We start from the raw sequence: 13,579 nt of genomic DNA on the forward strand, positions 1-13,579 counted from the left end.
GGATTCACGTTCCACCATCTGGTTAATCCGTGCACAGTTTCGCTGCCCGTAAAAGAGTGATCTGAGGCCAAGATTACTGCTGCAGATTGCTCCTGATCGCGTGCTCATCCTTCCTGGTTTATCGCTTTGCCAAATTGCATTACAGCTTGTCGGCAACAATCGCACATGGGGCGGGGGGGGAATGGAGAAAAACAAATAAATATTAATAACGAAATAAAAAAACCCTGATTACTAGGCTGTATCCCGTGAAGGTATGCCTGACAGGCAGAACGAGGGGAAAGAAATGAAGATTCGCTGCGTGTTTACCACGGTGCTGCATGTTTACTGCGGTGCAGCGCGTTAACCTTATCGTGACCTTCACATGTGCTCCGAAGCCCATAACGCAACACTTTTGGGGTAAATATGAGGAGTTCCCCCCCCCCCCCCACCCCACCAGTTTCCGTGTAAGTAAACAGGCGGAGAAATAAATGACAAGAAGAAAAGGCAGAAGGCGAACTGCGCCGCTGCTGAGAGCCGGGTCTGGATCGAGCTGCCAGCCGAATAGCACACTGAAAGGCCAAGGTGGGCCTGTCTCAAGGGGGGCGCGGATAAGTGAGGGCCTCCGGATCTGAAGCAGGAAGTGGGAGCAGACAGGCGAGGGTGCTGTGAAGGCGTGGTGCTTGTTTGGACCCTGCCCTCTGGCTGGTGATGCATCCCCCAGCGTCCCCTGCAGCTTCTCCTCTCGACCCGGTGGCCACATAGGTGTCACGTCGTCACTCTCACTTGCATCCTTGTCGCCGGAGCCGCAGGTTAAAACCTCCCTTTAGTGTTTCACTGCGATAAATGAAATTTGGGGCTGCATGTGCTGGGGAGGGACTCAGCCAGTCAATCAGAACAGCCCCGTCTCTACCGCTCATATGGGTGAAGGGGGCTTCCAGATCATTGTGATGGCATTTTGTGTAAGAGGCCGAGTGTGTTTGGGGGGCTGCTATACCCACTAACATGTTTCTGGGGATAGGGGGGGAGGTGTTTATAGTTTGGGTGTGACTGGTGAGTCTGTGTGTGTGTGAGTGTTTGAGAGTCACTGTGACTGTGAGAATGTGTGTGAGAGTGTATGAGTGTGACTGTGAGGGTGTGTGTGAGTGTCTGAGAGTCACTGTGACTGTGTGTGTATGTGTGTCTGAGAGTCACTGAGTATGTGAGGAGGGCATGTGTGAGAGTGTGAGTGTTTGAGAGTCACTGTGACTGTGAGAATGTGTGTGAGAGTGTATGAGTGTGACTGTTACTGTGAGGATGTGTGTGAGAGTGTCTGAGAGTCATTGTGACTGTGAGGATGTGTGTGAGAGTATCTGAGAGTCACTGTGACCGTGAGGATGTGTGTGAGAGTGTCCCTGAGAGTCACTGTGACTGTGAGGATGTGTGTGAGAGTGTCTGAGAGTCACTGTGACCGTGAGGATGTGTGTGAGAGTGTCTGAGAGTCACTGTGACTGTGAGGATGTGGTGACAGTATCTGAGAGTCACTGTGACTGTGAGGATGTGTGTGAGAGTATCTGAGAGTCACTGTGACTGTGAGGATGTGTGTGTGAGTGTCACTGTGAGGGTGTGCGTGAGTGTGTCAGTATGAGCATGTGAGTCTGTGTGTGAGAGTATCTGAGAGTCATTGTGAGTGTTTGAGGGTGAGAGTGTGTGTGAGTGTGTCTGACTGTCACTGTGAGTGTGTTTGTCTGTGTAAGTGTGTGTCAATGTTATTTAAGTATTCTGTTTGTTTGGTTTCCTGTCTCGGCCACCTGCTGTGTGCGTGAATGCTGATTGTTCAGCGTGCATCCCCCCACCCCCACCACCCTCGCCCCCCCACCCCCCCACCACCCTCGCCCCCCTGCTGGCCAGTCCTCTGTTGTGAGACACCTTGAGAAAAAGGGATCAGGTCCCTGTTGATGTCCCGGGTCCTCGGCCATTTCTGGCAGTGTCAGGAGGGGGTTGGGAGCCTGAAACCGGAGACCCCCTCCCAGAGAGTGTCCCAGCAGCACCTCAGACAGAAGCTGACCCTCCCAAGACAAGGATAGGGTGACCTCATGCAAAAATCTGATCCCTGTTAAGGAAAAGCATGTGGAGTTCAGTTTTTTAAAGAAGCATCACCCATCCATCCATCCATCCATTACACCCGCTTGTCCTGTGCCGGGTAGCAGGTGATTACCCTGGACAGGCTCTAAGGGAGTATCAGCGAGTGGGAAATATAGAAGTAATACAGTTCACCGCAGTGACGTTTAACTCAATTAACGTGCCGGCTCGTCCCGCATTCTTGCCGTTTCCACGGCGGACTCCCTTTGATGGACTCCTCTGAAGATTCGGGGGCGACACCCGTGACATTTACTTTGTGCCAGTAATATGCTGTGCCAGTAATACAATCCCCCCTGGTCATATTTAATAAATATATGTGTATAATTACCCAAATTAAGAGTGGGGGGTGTACCTTGCACCCCAGGGGTGAGTGTGCAGAGCGGGCTAGTGTCAGTGAATGATCCCCACCTGTCCTGACCTGACCCTGTGATTCCATCAGCGTAGGAGGCCAAAGTTGACCATAATTCTGCCTGGTGCAATTACAGCCTCTGGGGACAGGGGCTACCAGCTTCTCCTCCTTCTCTCCCTCTCCCCATCCCTCTATCCCAGTCTCTCCATCCCTCTCCCTCTCTCCCTCATTGACTTTCAGGCCTCCAGACCTCTTCTCGTTCCCATCCCTCTCTCCCTCTCCCCCATCCCTCTCTCCCACTGTCTCTCGTTTACTTTCAGGCCTCCTGTCCTCTTCTCACCCCCCCGTCAATGGATCACCTGGTGACTCTCCCCATGGAGATATTGGGGGGGGGGGGGGGGGGGGGCAAAATTGAATGTGTGTGTGTTTCTGGGGTATCTGTGGATGGCAGTGTGTCCATTGTCTCATCTCTGCATCTTACCTCTACCTGAATTCATTTTAAAATGAATTTGAGGAAGCACTTCTTTACACAGCGTGTAGTTAGAGTATGGAATAGTCTCCCTGCTAGTGTAGTGCAAGCTAAAACCCTGGGTTCCTTTAAATCAGAGCTAGATAAGATTTTAACAACTCTGAGCTATTAGTTAGCTCCCCAAACGAGCTTGATGGGCCGAATGGCCTCCTCTGGTTTGTAAATCTCTTATGTTCTTATGTACTAACGCAGAACATCAGATCAGTACTGTCTGTGCGTCAGCGTGTCTCAAGTCATAGACAGTATTTATTTCCTAAGTCCCCCCCATATGGACTGTACGGCCCTGCCTGTCATGTGTCATGCCTGATCCTCGAGAAGCACCGTTACGGCCAGCTTCCCAGTGGAGTCCAGTCTTCTTTGCTCGGCTGGACCACAGCACATGAACACGCTGTGAGATCTACTAGGACCAGCAGACATTTTTAAATTCATGCAGAGTGATCTTTCCTCTCCTCCCCCCTCCCCGAAAAGCAGCCACCCCCTGCATCAAGGCCATCAGTCCTAGCGAAGGGTGGACGACGGGAGGTGCCACCGTCATCATCATCGGGGACAACTTCTTCGATGGGCTGCAGGTCATCTTCGGCACAATGCTGGTCTGGAGCGAGGTCAGTCACTTCCTGTCGTCGTCTGTGGGGGTTCCCCCCCCCCCCCCCCCCCCCAAGTACAGGCAGTAGCAGATACGGGTAAAACAGCGAGTGCTGACCCTCAGTAGAGGCGGACCGAACCCATAAATCACAACAACTCCTGGTCGGTCTGTAAAAAAAGTGCAGATTCAGACTCAGAACTTCAGAACCTTCAGAACCCAGCTGGGGGAGGGAGCGGGGGGGGAGCAGATAAATAACAGTGATGAATTGCAAGCTGAAAGCGAGTCTCCCAGAGCCTCCCCCATCTCTCAGCCCTTGTGTGTTTCTTTGTCATGGCCAGACGAAGCCGTCTCCTCTAAGGCTTATTTGTTACTCACTTGGAAATAAATTTTCAGAATTGGGTTGGTGTTTGAGACGAGCTGTTCCGTATGAAAGTGCGATTCTTTTAAAAAGCCTCTCATTTGTAGTGCACTTTCTGCCGGAGGGTTAGGGGGCTGTATCTGTTGAGTGAAGGCCTGCATAGTGAAGGAGATGATGGGCAATGTCTCCCCACCGGGTGGCGCCGTACTGCATGGCATGCTGATAGATGTTCTGACAAGGCTGAGTATTCAGTATGCATTAAGAGAGGAAGGATAGGGGCCTGGGGGTGTCCTCCATAGTCTATGGTCTGAGGTCTAAGTCTGGCCAGGGCACTCCTGTTGTGCCTTTGAACATCTCACATTGAAATTTGATATAATGAAGTACTAAGCTTGAACCCCAGCTTTGTACTTCCTGGAACAGACTCCAGGAGATTGATTGATGGAAGTACTCAGCTGTGTAAATGGCTAAAACTGTTAAGACAGAAAATTATGTAATAATCTCAGTAAGGCTGAGCTGGTTATGGCTTTGACCTTAGAGGGAAGTGACATTGACTTAGGTCAAGTGTGTGTTTGTGTGTGTGTGTGTGTGTGTGTGTGTGAGCATGTGTGTGTGCGTGAGCGGGTATACCTATCCTGATGGGGACACAATGTGCCCATAAGGTGATAAATATACGTATAAAAACTAAAAATGCAAAAACTCTTGTATTTTTCTTGGTTACTTATGGTTATGGTTAGGACAGGGTGGGGGTTAAGGTTGTCATAGTTAGCGTTAGCTTTTTTCCCATAGAAGTAAATGAGCGGGCCCCATAAGGATAGGTATACCCTACATATGCGTGTGTGTGTGTGTGTGTGTGTGTGTGTGTGTGTGTGTGTGTGTGTGTGTGTGTGTATATGTATATGTATGTGTGGGTAATACATATTTTTGGTCTCCACAAGGACCAAAAAAATCTCTATAATCTTTATAACAAAAATCTCTAACTGCAATAAAAAAACTACATTTTCTTTGGTTACTTATGGCTGGGCTGGGTTAAGGTTGCAATTGTTGGGACTGGGGTTTTTCCCATAGCAAAGAATGGATGGTACCCACAAAGATATGAATTCAACCGTGTGTGTGTGTGTGTGTGTGTGTGTGTGTGTGTGTGTGTGTGTGTGTGTGTGTGTCCAGCTGACACCTTACCCCTTACCAGTGCCTTTTTAGAGACTCGCATCTGGGACCTATTTGGGAGGTCCCCACTTTCCGGTGAGGGGTTCAACCCACAAAACCTGGTGACCTTGGATTTTGGTGGGGGGAGTTTCCCCTCCCTGACCAGTGCCAGGGCCCCCAGAGTCTCTGCTCTTGCTCATGCATGATGAGGAATGAAAATGGCTCAAGAAGGGGTGAAATCGACAACCCCCCCTCCCCCCCCGGCACTTCAGCCCTCTGGTTAATGAGCTGATCCAATCACAACCAGATTTGAGTATGTTTGCTTTCTTTACTGCCCTCGGGGAATTTCATGTGTATTTGTTTTTCTTTAAGAGACACTACATAGCACACTCCTGTACATTTGGTTCATATTGTATGTTTCAGTCATTAGGCCTTAATTTTGAATGATTTAATTATTATAGTTGTTGTTCTCCATTTTTAATTTGCTTTCTGTTTTGCTGTAATCGTTTTCTGAGAAGCTGTTTGTGATCGGGGTGGGGGGCGGGGTTAAGGACAAGGCCTGGGCTTATAAATACCCTAATTAACCCTCATGGGGTGTTTTCGAGTGGAGTTTTCGGCCTTTTTATGGGCACTTAGCAGAGTGGTGTATTCTTGGAGGGTAACAGAAGATCGCCTGGTCCGGCGGGGATCCGTGCGGGGGTGTACCTTCCAGGGCTGGCAGCTGATGGTGCCCATGGCAGCCTGGTGCTGATGCTGGTGGGGGTGATAATGGGGAGGGGGGGGACAGCATCTCTGATTGTGGATGTTCCCTCACCTCTGCTAATGATATTCTTCACTGGTGAGCCACACGAACAGCCATGTCAATGCTAATGACGCCCCCTGCAGGGCAGCAAAGCACGAAACACAAAGGGCTGTTTATAAGTGGGTCATCGTGCAGCTCAGCCAGTGATCTGGGAGGGGTGACATGCTAAAGTCTCATGGGATTGCAGGCTCTGGCTTTTTTTATCTGTGTGTGTGTGTATGTCTCGGTGTGTGTCTGTGTCTGTTTGTGCATGTTTGTACGTACTGCCAGACTCTCACCTGTCCTTCATTAGCTGGGTCCACTCTAACGCCCCCTCCTTGCCCTCATCTCCCCCCAGCTGATCACCCCCCATGCTATCCGCGTACAGACCCCGCCCCGGCACATCCCTGGCGTGGTGGAGGTCACCCTCTCCTACAAGTCCAAACAGTTTTGCAAAGGCACCCCCGGGAGGTTCATCTATACAGGTAGGCTGGGCCCGCCGGGGGTGGGGGGAGGAGGGTTTCTCAGCTCTAGCACTGCCGACAGGTTGTGCTCTCCAGCCTATATTAAGAGGACAGCTAAGTGAACCTCAGCCAGCCTTCTGAGGTCTGTGCCATTCCCGATTCCTGACGGGAGGGGGAACCTCCGGCAGCCTTCCGGGGTCTGTGCCATTCCCGATTCCTGACGACTGGGGAACTTCCGGCAGCCTTCTGGGGTCTGTGCCATTCCCGATTCCTGACGACTGGGGGAACTTCCGGCAGCCTTCCGGGGTCTGTGCCATTCCCGATTCCTGACGGGTGGGGGAACCTCCGGCAGCCTTCCGGGGTCTGTGCCATTCCCGATTCCTGACGACTGGGGGAACCTCCGGCAGCCTTCCGGGGTCTGTGCCATTCCCGATTCCTGACGGGTGGGGGAACCTCCGGCAGCCTTCCGGGGTCTGTGCCATTCCCGATTCCTGACGACTGGGGGAACCTCCGGCAGCCTTCCGGGGTCTGTGCCATTCCCGATTCATGACGACTGGGGGAACTTCCGGCAGCCTTCCGGGGTCTGTGCCATTCCCGATTCCTGACGGGTGGGGGAACCTCCGGCAGCCTTCCGGGGTCTGTGCCATTCCCGATTCCTGACGGGTGGGGGAACTTCCGGCAGCCTTCCGGGGTCTGTGCCATTCCCGATTCCTGACGGGTGGGGGAACCTCCGGCAGCCTTCCGGGGTCTGTGCCATTCCCGATTCCTGACAACTGGGGGAACCTCCGGCAGCCTTCCGGGGTCTGTGCCATTCCCGATTCCTGACGGGTGGGGGAACCTCCGGCAGCCTTCCGGGGTCTGTGCCATTCCCGATTCCTGATGACTGGGGGAACCTCCGGCAGCCTTCCGGGGTCTGTGCCATTCCCGATTCCTGACGACTGGGGGAACTTCCGGCAGCCTTCCGGGGTCTGTGCCATTCCCGATTCCTGACGACTGGGGGAACTTCCGGCAGCCTTCCGGGGTCTGTGCCATTCCCGATTCCTGACGGGTGGGGGAACCTCCGGCAGCCTTCCGGGGTCTGTGCCATTCCCGATTCCTGATGACTGGGGGAACCTCCGGCAGCCTTCCGGGGTCTGTGCCATTCCCGATTCCTGACGACTGGGGGAACTTCCGGCAGCCTTCCGGGGTCTGTGCCATTCCCGATTCCTGACGACTGGGGGAACTTCCGGCAGCCTTCCGGGGTCTGTGCCATTCCCGATTCCTGACGACTGGGGGAACTTCTGGCAGCCTTCTGGGGTCTGTGCCATTCCCGATTCCTGACGACTGGGGGAACTTCCGGCAGCCTTCCGGGGTCTGTGCCATTCCCGATTCCTGACGACTGGGGGAACTTCCGGCAGCCTTCTGGGGTCTGTGCCATTCCCGATTCCTGACGACTGGGGGAACTTCCGGCAGCCTTCCGGGGTCTGTGCCATTCCCGATTCCTGACGGGTGGGGGAACCTCCGGCAGCCTTCCGGGGTCTGTGCCATTCCCGATTCCTGACGACTGGGGGAACCTCCGGCAGCCTTCCGGGGTCTGTGCCATTCCCGATTCCTGACGACTGGGGGAACCTCCGGCAGCCTTCCGGGGTCTGTGCCATTCCCGATTCATGACGACTGGGGGAACTTCCGGCAGCCTTCCGGGGTCTGTGCCATTCCCGATTCCTGACGGGTGGGGGAACCTCCGGCAGCCTTCCGGGGTCTGTGCCATTCCCGATTCCTGACGGGTGGGGGAACTTCCGGCAGCCTTCCGGGGCCTGTGCCATTCCCGATTCCTCAGCGTTACACTTCAGACTAGACAGTTATTTACATTTGTAACTATTTGGCTTTTAAGAGGCCCTGAAAACGCTGGTACAGCCTTACATGCAGAACCCTCCCCCCCCACACACAAATACATACACAAGCATATGCACACACACACACACACACACACACGCAAACATAAACATATATACACACACACACACACACACACACACGCAAACATAAACATATATATACACACACACACACATATACACACATTCACACACATACGCACACGCAAACATATACACACACATAAACATATATATACACACACACACACACACACACCCTCAGTGTGTGTTAGGCCAGGACTGAGCCCATGGTCTTTCTGGGCCCACTGCCCTGTCTCACCTAATTGAAAATTATAAGAGCAGCCCCCGAGGAAAAATTTGTTTGTAATAAGTTCATTTCAAGATAATAAGGTGGGGGTTGCAAACCATTTTGCTAAGGTTTCACACTGAGTGGAAGAAATCCCAGACCAATTTAGAGAGTACTATAAATGATCCACAGTGATTTGTAACTCCTCCCTCCTCCCCGCGTGCTTTTTTGTAACAGGGAGCGATAGAGCAGCAGAATGAAAGCCAAGCCGCATTCAGTGCATCACACGTCCCTGTCCACCCAAGGCCCCCAAACCATCCCTTTTTAATCGTAACCAGTATCATTCACTCTTTCACTAGCAAGGAAGGAGGTCATGCAGGCATAAATAGGAACACACTGGCGTAAAGAGGAACTCGCAAACGTAAATAGAAACAGGCAGGCATACAGAGGAACACACAGGCGTAAAGAGGAACAGGCAGGCATAAAGAGGAACAGGCAGGCATAAAGAGGAACACACAGGCATAAAGAGGAACAGGCAGGCATAAAGAGGAACACACAGGCATAAAGAGGAACAGGCAGGCATAAAGCGTAAAGAGGAACAGGCAGGCATAAAGAGGAACATGCAGGCATTAAGAGGAACATGCTGGCGTAAAGAGGAACAAGCAGATGTAAAGAGGAACAAGCAGATGTAAAGAGGAACATGCAGATGTAAAGAGGAAGACGCCAACCTGCCTGATGCTGTGTGTATCTTTCTCTCTGTGTACAGAGGGAGTGTGCGAATGTCACTGTGTCCATCTAGCAGCAGGTAACATCATTACATTCGGGTCCGGTACATCCCACCCCCGGCCTCGGCCCTCTGCCTGATCCCGCACCCAGGGGAGGAGCACAGATTCAGGCATTCTGACTGTTCTGCTTCTCCTAACACAGGGACGCTTGCTGGGACCCCATCGTCACGTATCCCCCACCCCCCATTTAATTGGGCTCGTTTCTGGTGGTCTGCTCCCATTACAAAGAAATGGTTTTTAATCATGGTTTGGCCCGAATCGCCCTGCAGGCTCCCCCGCTGTAAATGCTCTTGTCTGGCCGCTAAGTGCTTTATAAAGTAGGGGGAGCTGACCTTTGACCCGCTCATTTAGCCATTTTTTCCAGCATGTGAATTAGGAAACTTAATCTGGTGCCCGTGTCGCCTCGCCAGCGTCAAGGTCGAGTTCCCCCAGAGGTCGGGACTAAACGGCACCTCGGCCTCCGGCTTCGGCTCTTTATATTCTTTCCTGTCTCATTCTGACCTAAAAAACCAAAGAGCTGCATCCGCAGACCTTTATAACTACAGGAATATGAAAGCAGGAAAGAAAGTGAAACACGATGTATCTGCCACTGGGAGCACTGACACCCCCTCCGGAGGAGAGCTGAGGATGCGCCTCGGGGTGGTGGGGCTGGAGAAGGTGCTCCTGGGCATGTGTGTGTGTCTGTGTGTGTGTGTGTGTGTGTGTGTGTGTGTGTGTGTGTGTGTGTGTGTGTGTGTGTGTATCTGTGTCTCTCCATGTGCCCATGTGTGTGTCTCTGAGTGTCTGTGTATGTGGGGCCTCAGCTGTCTGTTCTGTGCCCCCCTCCCTCCACGCCACCCCACCCCCCTCTGGCCAGCTTGCTGGAGCTACTCCCCAGTACAGGGGAGAGATGCCCCCACCCCCACGTCCGTCCCTTGCTTCACCGCCCCCTGCACGTCCTGCGTCCTGTGCTCACATCAGCCGCTCCCCCCGGTCACCATGACCCATCCTTCCTCTCCATACCCCTCCCTTCCATCTCTTGGCCCCCCCCTCAGCCTTCGGAGTCCCGGCCAGGCCTGATGGTCGTCCATCTCCCCACCCGCCTGCAGGCGGCGCCCTGCAATGCCCACTCACCAGCAGAAACTCATCATAGGCGGTTGGCAGTTCTCTCTGGCAGCTGGCGTCAGTGTTATGGGGCAGCTGGTGAGCCTAATCCCCCCCCCCCCCCCATCTGACTGTGGGGAAGGGGGCGGAGCCAGGGGATCTGATTAAATCGATATGGTGATGGCTCAGGGCCAACGGTGACGTGCAAACGGGGCCCCTGAGCACGACCCCAGCGGGCTCCTCGTCCGCACCACCGCAGAGGTTAAGAATGGGAGGTGTGGCTGTGTGCTGACTCGCGTCATGTCCCTCTCCCAGCAGGAGGCTCTCCTCACGCCCCCCACTCTCACGCCCCCCACTCACACGCCCCGCTAAACGGGACGGCCGCCCTGCTTTTTTTGGCCCAGGCTGGTGTGACCATGGTTGCCATGACGCCAGCCCGTACAGGCCGCCGGAGGCATATGCGCAGTGGGAACATGCTACGGCACCTGTGAAGAGCAGCTTGCCCAAATACAACTGCCCCCCTCCCCCCCATCTTGGAGGTGCAAAGTGGCATCCGATAAACAAACAGCGGCAGGCAAGAGCAGGGGGGCTGCTGCCGTTCCAGGCTGATCCCGCGGGCGGTGCCTGTCCTGTATCTCCTCGGGTCTCCGTGCAAAGGTGCTCTCTGCTTTCCTGTCCTTTCACGTCTTGTCGACGGGCGCGGGGGCTCAGACAGAGAGGCAGACAGCCCGCACCAGATCCTCCATCCGATACGTCGGAACGCACGTCATGTTCACGTCAGGGAGCGGTTTCATTAAAAGTGGAACGGCTTCCACTCGCACCAAAAGGCCGCCCTCTGCTCTCAGAAAAGGCGAAGTTAAAAAAAAATGTTTATCCTTAATTAATGAGCAAGTGTCCTAATACTTTTACGTTTAATTCCTGCTGCGGACACGTCAGCCTCTGAGAGGCAGGTACTTCCCATTAAAGATCGGCCCCAATGGCTTCCAAGCACAGCAAACATTTGTAGCGGCAAATTGATTTTGAGGCGAAATTGATTTGCCGAAAAAATAAGAGTTCTTGCGCTGTAACGCTGCGCAGACGTCTCCGGTGTCACCGCGGGCGTGGACGGGAAAAACAAGCGATGCGCTTTATGCGTATGGATCCACAGCGCGGGCTTTTTTCTGCTGTTCTCCCGCGATGCCTTATTTAGCTTGTCGGATTTTCCAAATAAACGCAGTCGCAGGGTTTATGGAAAAATGGAAAAAAATAAGATTGTGGCGTATCGATCCCTGGGCGACGTGGGCTGGAAAAAATAACAAGGCTCATCTATAATAAGCAGAAAAATGAAGCAATAATTCAGGGTTATCGAGCGCTCTGCCACCGGGCCCATCGATTCCCATCTATGCTGTATGAGATCACACCTGAGTAAGATCGACTTCTGTGGGGGGGGCCGCAGAAGGGGCAGGAATAGAGGGAACAGCAGGCTGAGGAGAGGGCAAGTGCGCCTTACGCCCCCCCCCCCCCACTCTTCTGATATTATCAGGTTCTCTCCAAGCCCACAAGTGCTTGTTAAATGCCCTCCCCATTCGCCGTCTGAGAGCGCAGCCTGGAGTCACGGACGTCTGCCTCTTTAGCCGGTTGCCTTCCTCCCCTGCAGCTGCAGATTGGTCTGACCCGTGTGAAGGCAGGTTACCAGCCCGGATCACCCATCGACCTTGGGGGGGGGGGGGGGGTAGTCCAATAGTCATAAGCACTCTCCTTTAAGCTGTTTTTAATACTCAAAATATTACTCAGCTGCTAATTGTTAATGTTCAGGATTATTCCTGTTACCCTCCAGTCCTCCCACCCCCACACGCACACGTGTCACTTCCCCCACCCTTAGGGTCATTACTGTGAAATATGAGGCCTCCTGCATCGTGCCTCATGAAATTTCCATGAGGACCGGTCCGTGCGATTGTGAGGAATCTTTCAGAAAACAGCCATTGCCGAGGCAAAACACCCGGCCCGGTTATTTATTTACGCTGTTAAGTTTAAGGGATTGCTTCGATTTTGAAAATAGTATTGGTGTTTTATTGGAGGGGGTGTCCAACTGGGGGGGGGGGGTGGTGGTGTCTGCTCTCTGAGGCCCATATATTTGAGCGTGCCGTAATCTCGGCTCGGATGTCACGTGACCAGGTCACCTCGCTTTGCACACGGCAGCACATGGAGATGACGGGCCCCCGAGGAGGGGACGGAGATGGACAAAATGCAGGGGAGCCACCCCCCCCCCCCCCAATATATAACCCAGCCCAGAGAAAACGCTTAAAAACGAAAGCTGCCGCTCTGAATACATCCCCAGTGTTTTGATTGCTACACGTCCATAGGAGGTCAGTGGGTAGGCTGTGCAATTTCCCCTCTATTCCAGTCACTCCCTGGACAATACTTTTATTTCTGCGGGTGTGTGTGTCTGTATGTCGCAATTGATGTTACTTTATATATACATACAGTCAGAGTGCAGTTTGTTAGGCAGACCTGCTTACTAATGGCTGTAACTGAATACTCAGCGCAGACAGACGGGGTCAGCAGGTCCCTCGCAGTCCGACTGAGCATCAGAAAGGCTGAAGCACGTGATCTAACAACCTAATCGGATGGGCTGTGACTGCTGGTGCCAGACGTGCTGGTTACGGCGTCTCAGAAACAGGCGTCGTCTTCGCATTTTCCACACACTGCAGTCTCTGGGGTTTGCAGGGGATGCTGCGATAGACAAATATGCCTCGTTAATGTGAGAGGAGAACGGCTGGGGCTCAGTGTTGAGCTGGTGTGCGGAAAGACTCCTCCAAACACGCAGCCTTCGTACCCTTGAGGTGGATGCAGAGACAGTTGTGCTCACACCCAGTGCTTCCCAGGCAATCTCTGATAAGCTGAGTGTTTATAAGTACTTATGCAGCATTGTGTGTCCAGTATGATAGGGCCTAATGCTGAACCTGGCAATTTTTTTTCCAAGTGGAATGTAAACACTTTTTTTGCTATAATGTAGCTTCACGTTGTGTTGCCAAAGTGAGTCAGTATAAAACGTGTTTTTTTTGCATGTCTTTTTATCGTAATACAGTCCCGCTATCATGGGAGCTGGCGTTGACGGCAGAGACCGTAACACACGCTGATGTGAAGTTAATGCTTTATTCGGTTTTCGGAGAACACGCTTCCAAACACGCAGTGGAATGAGAGGTCGCTTGGGAGTGGATACATCAGTGCCCCCCAGTGTGCCCCCCCGGTGCTCCCCAAGCCC

The 13,579-nt window shown here is 53.0% G+C and overlaps 1 protein-coding gene across 1 annotated transcript in view; it reads left to right on the forward strand.

Annotated features, from left to right (window-relative positions):
• Positions 1 to 3,243: 3,243 nt before the first annotated feature.
• Positions 3,244 to 13,579, forward strand: part of LOC125750140 (transcription factor COE1-A-like) — a 31,205-nt gene continuing 20,869 nt past the window's right edge. Inside the window, exons 1-3 of the mRNA XM_049027539.1 lie at positions 3,244 to 3,250; positions 3,444 to 3,577; positions 6,199 to 6,325. Of these exons, the coding sequence (XP_048883496.1) occupies positions 3,244 to 3,250; positions 3,444 to 3,577; positions 6,199 to 6,325 (268 nt within the window). The remainder of the gene's footprint in view (positions 3,251 to 3,443; positions 3,578 to 6,198; positions 6,326 to 13,579) is intronic.

The sequence above is a fragment of the Brienomyrus brachyistius genome, chromosome 10, assembly GCF_023856365.1.
Source record: "Brienomyrus brachyistius isolate T26 chromosome 10, BBRACH_0.4, whole genome shotgun sequence".
Taxonomy (NCBI): domain Eukaryota; kingdom Metazoa; phylum Chordata; class Actinopteri; order Osteoglossiformes; family Mormyridae; genus Brienomyrus; species Brienomyrus brachyistius.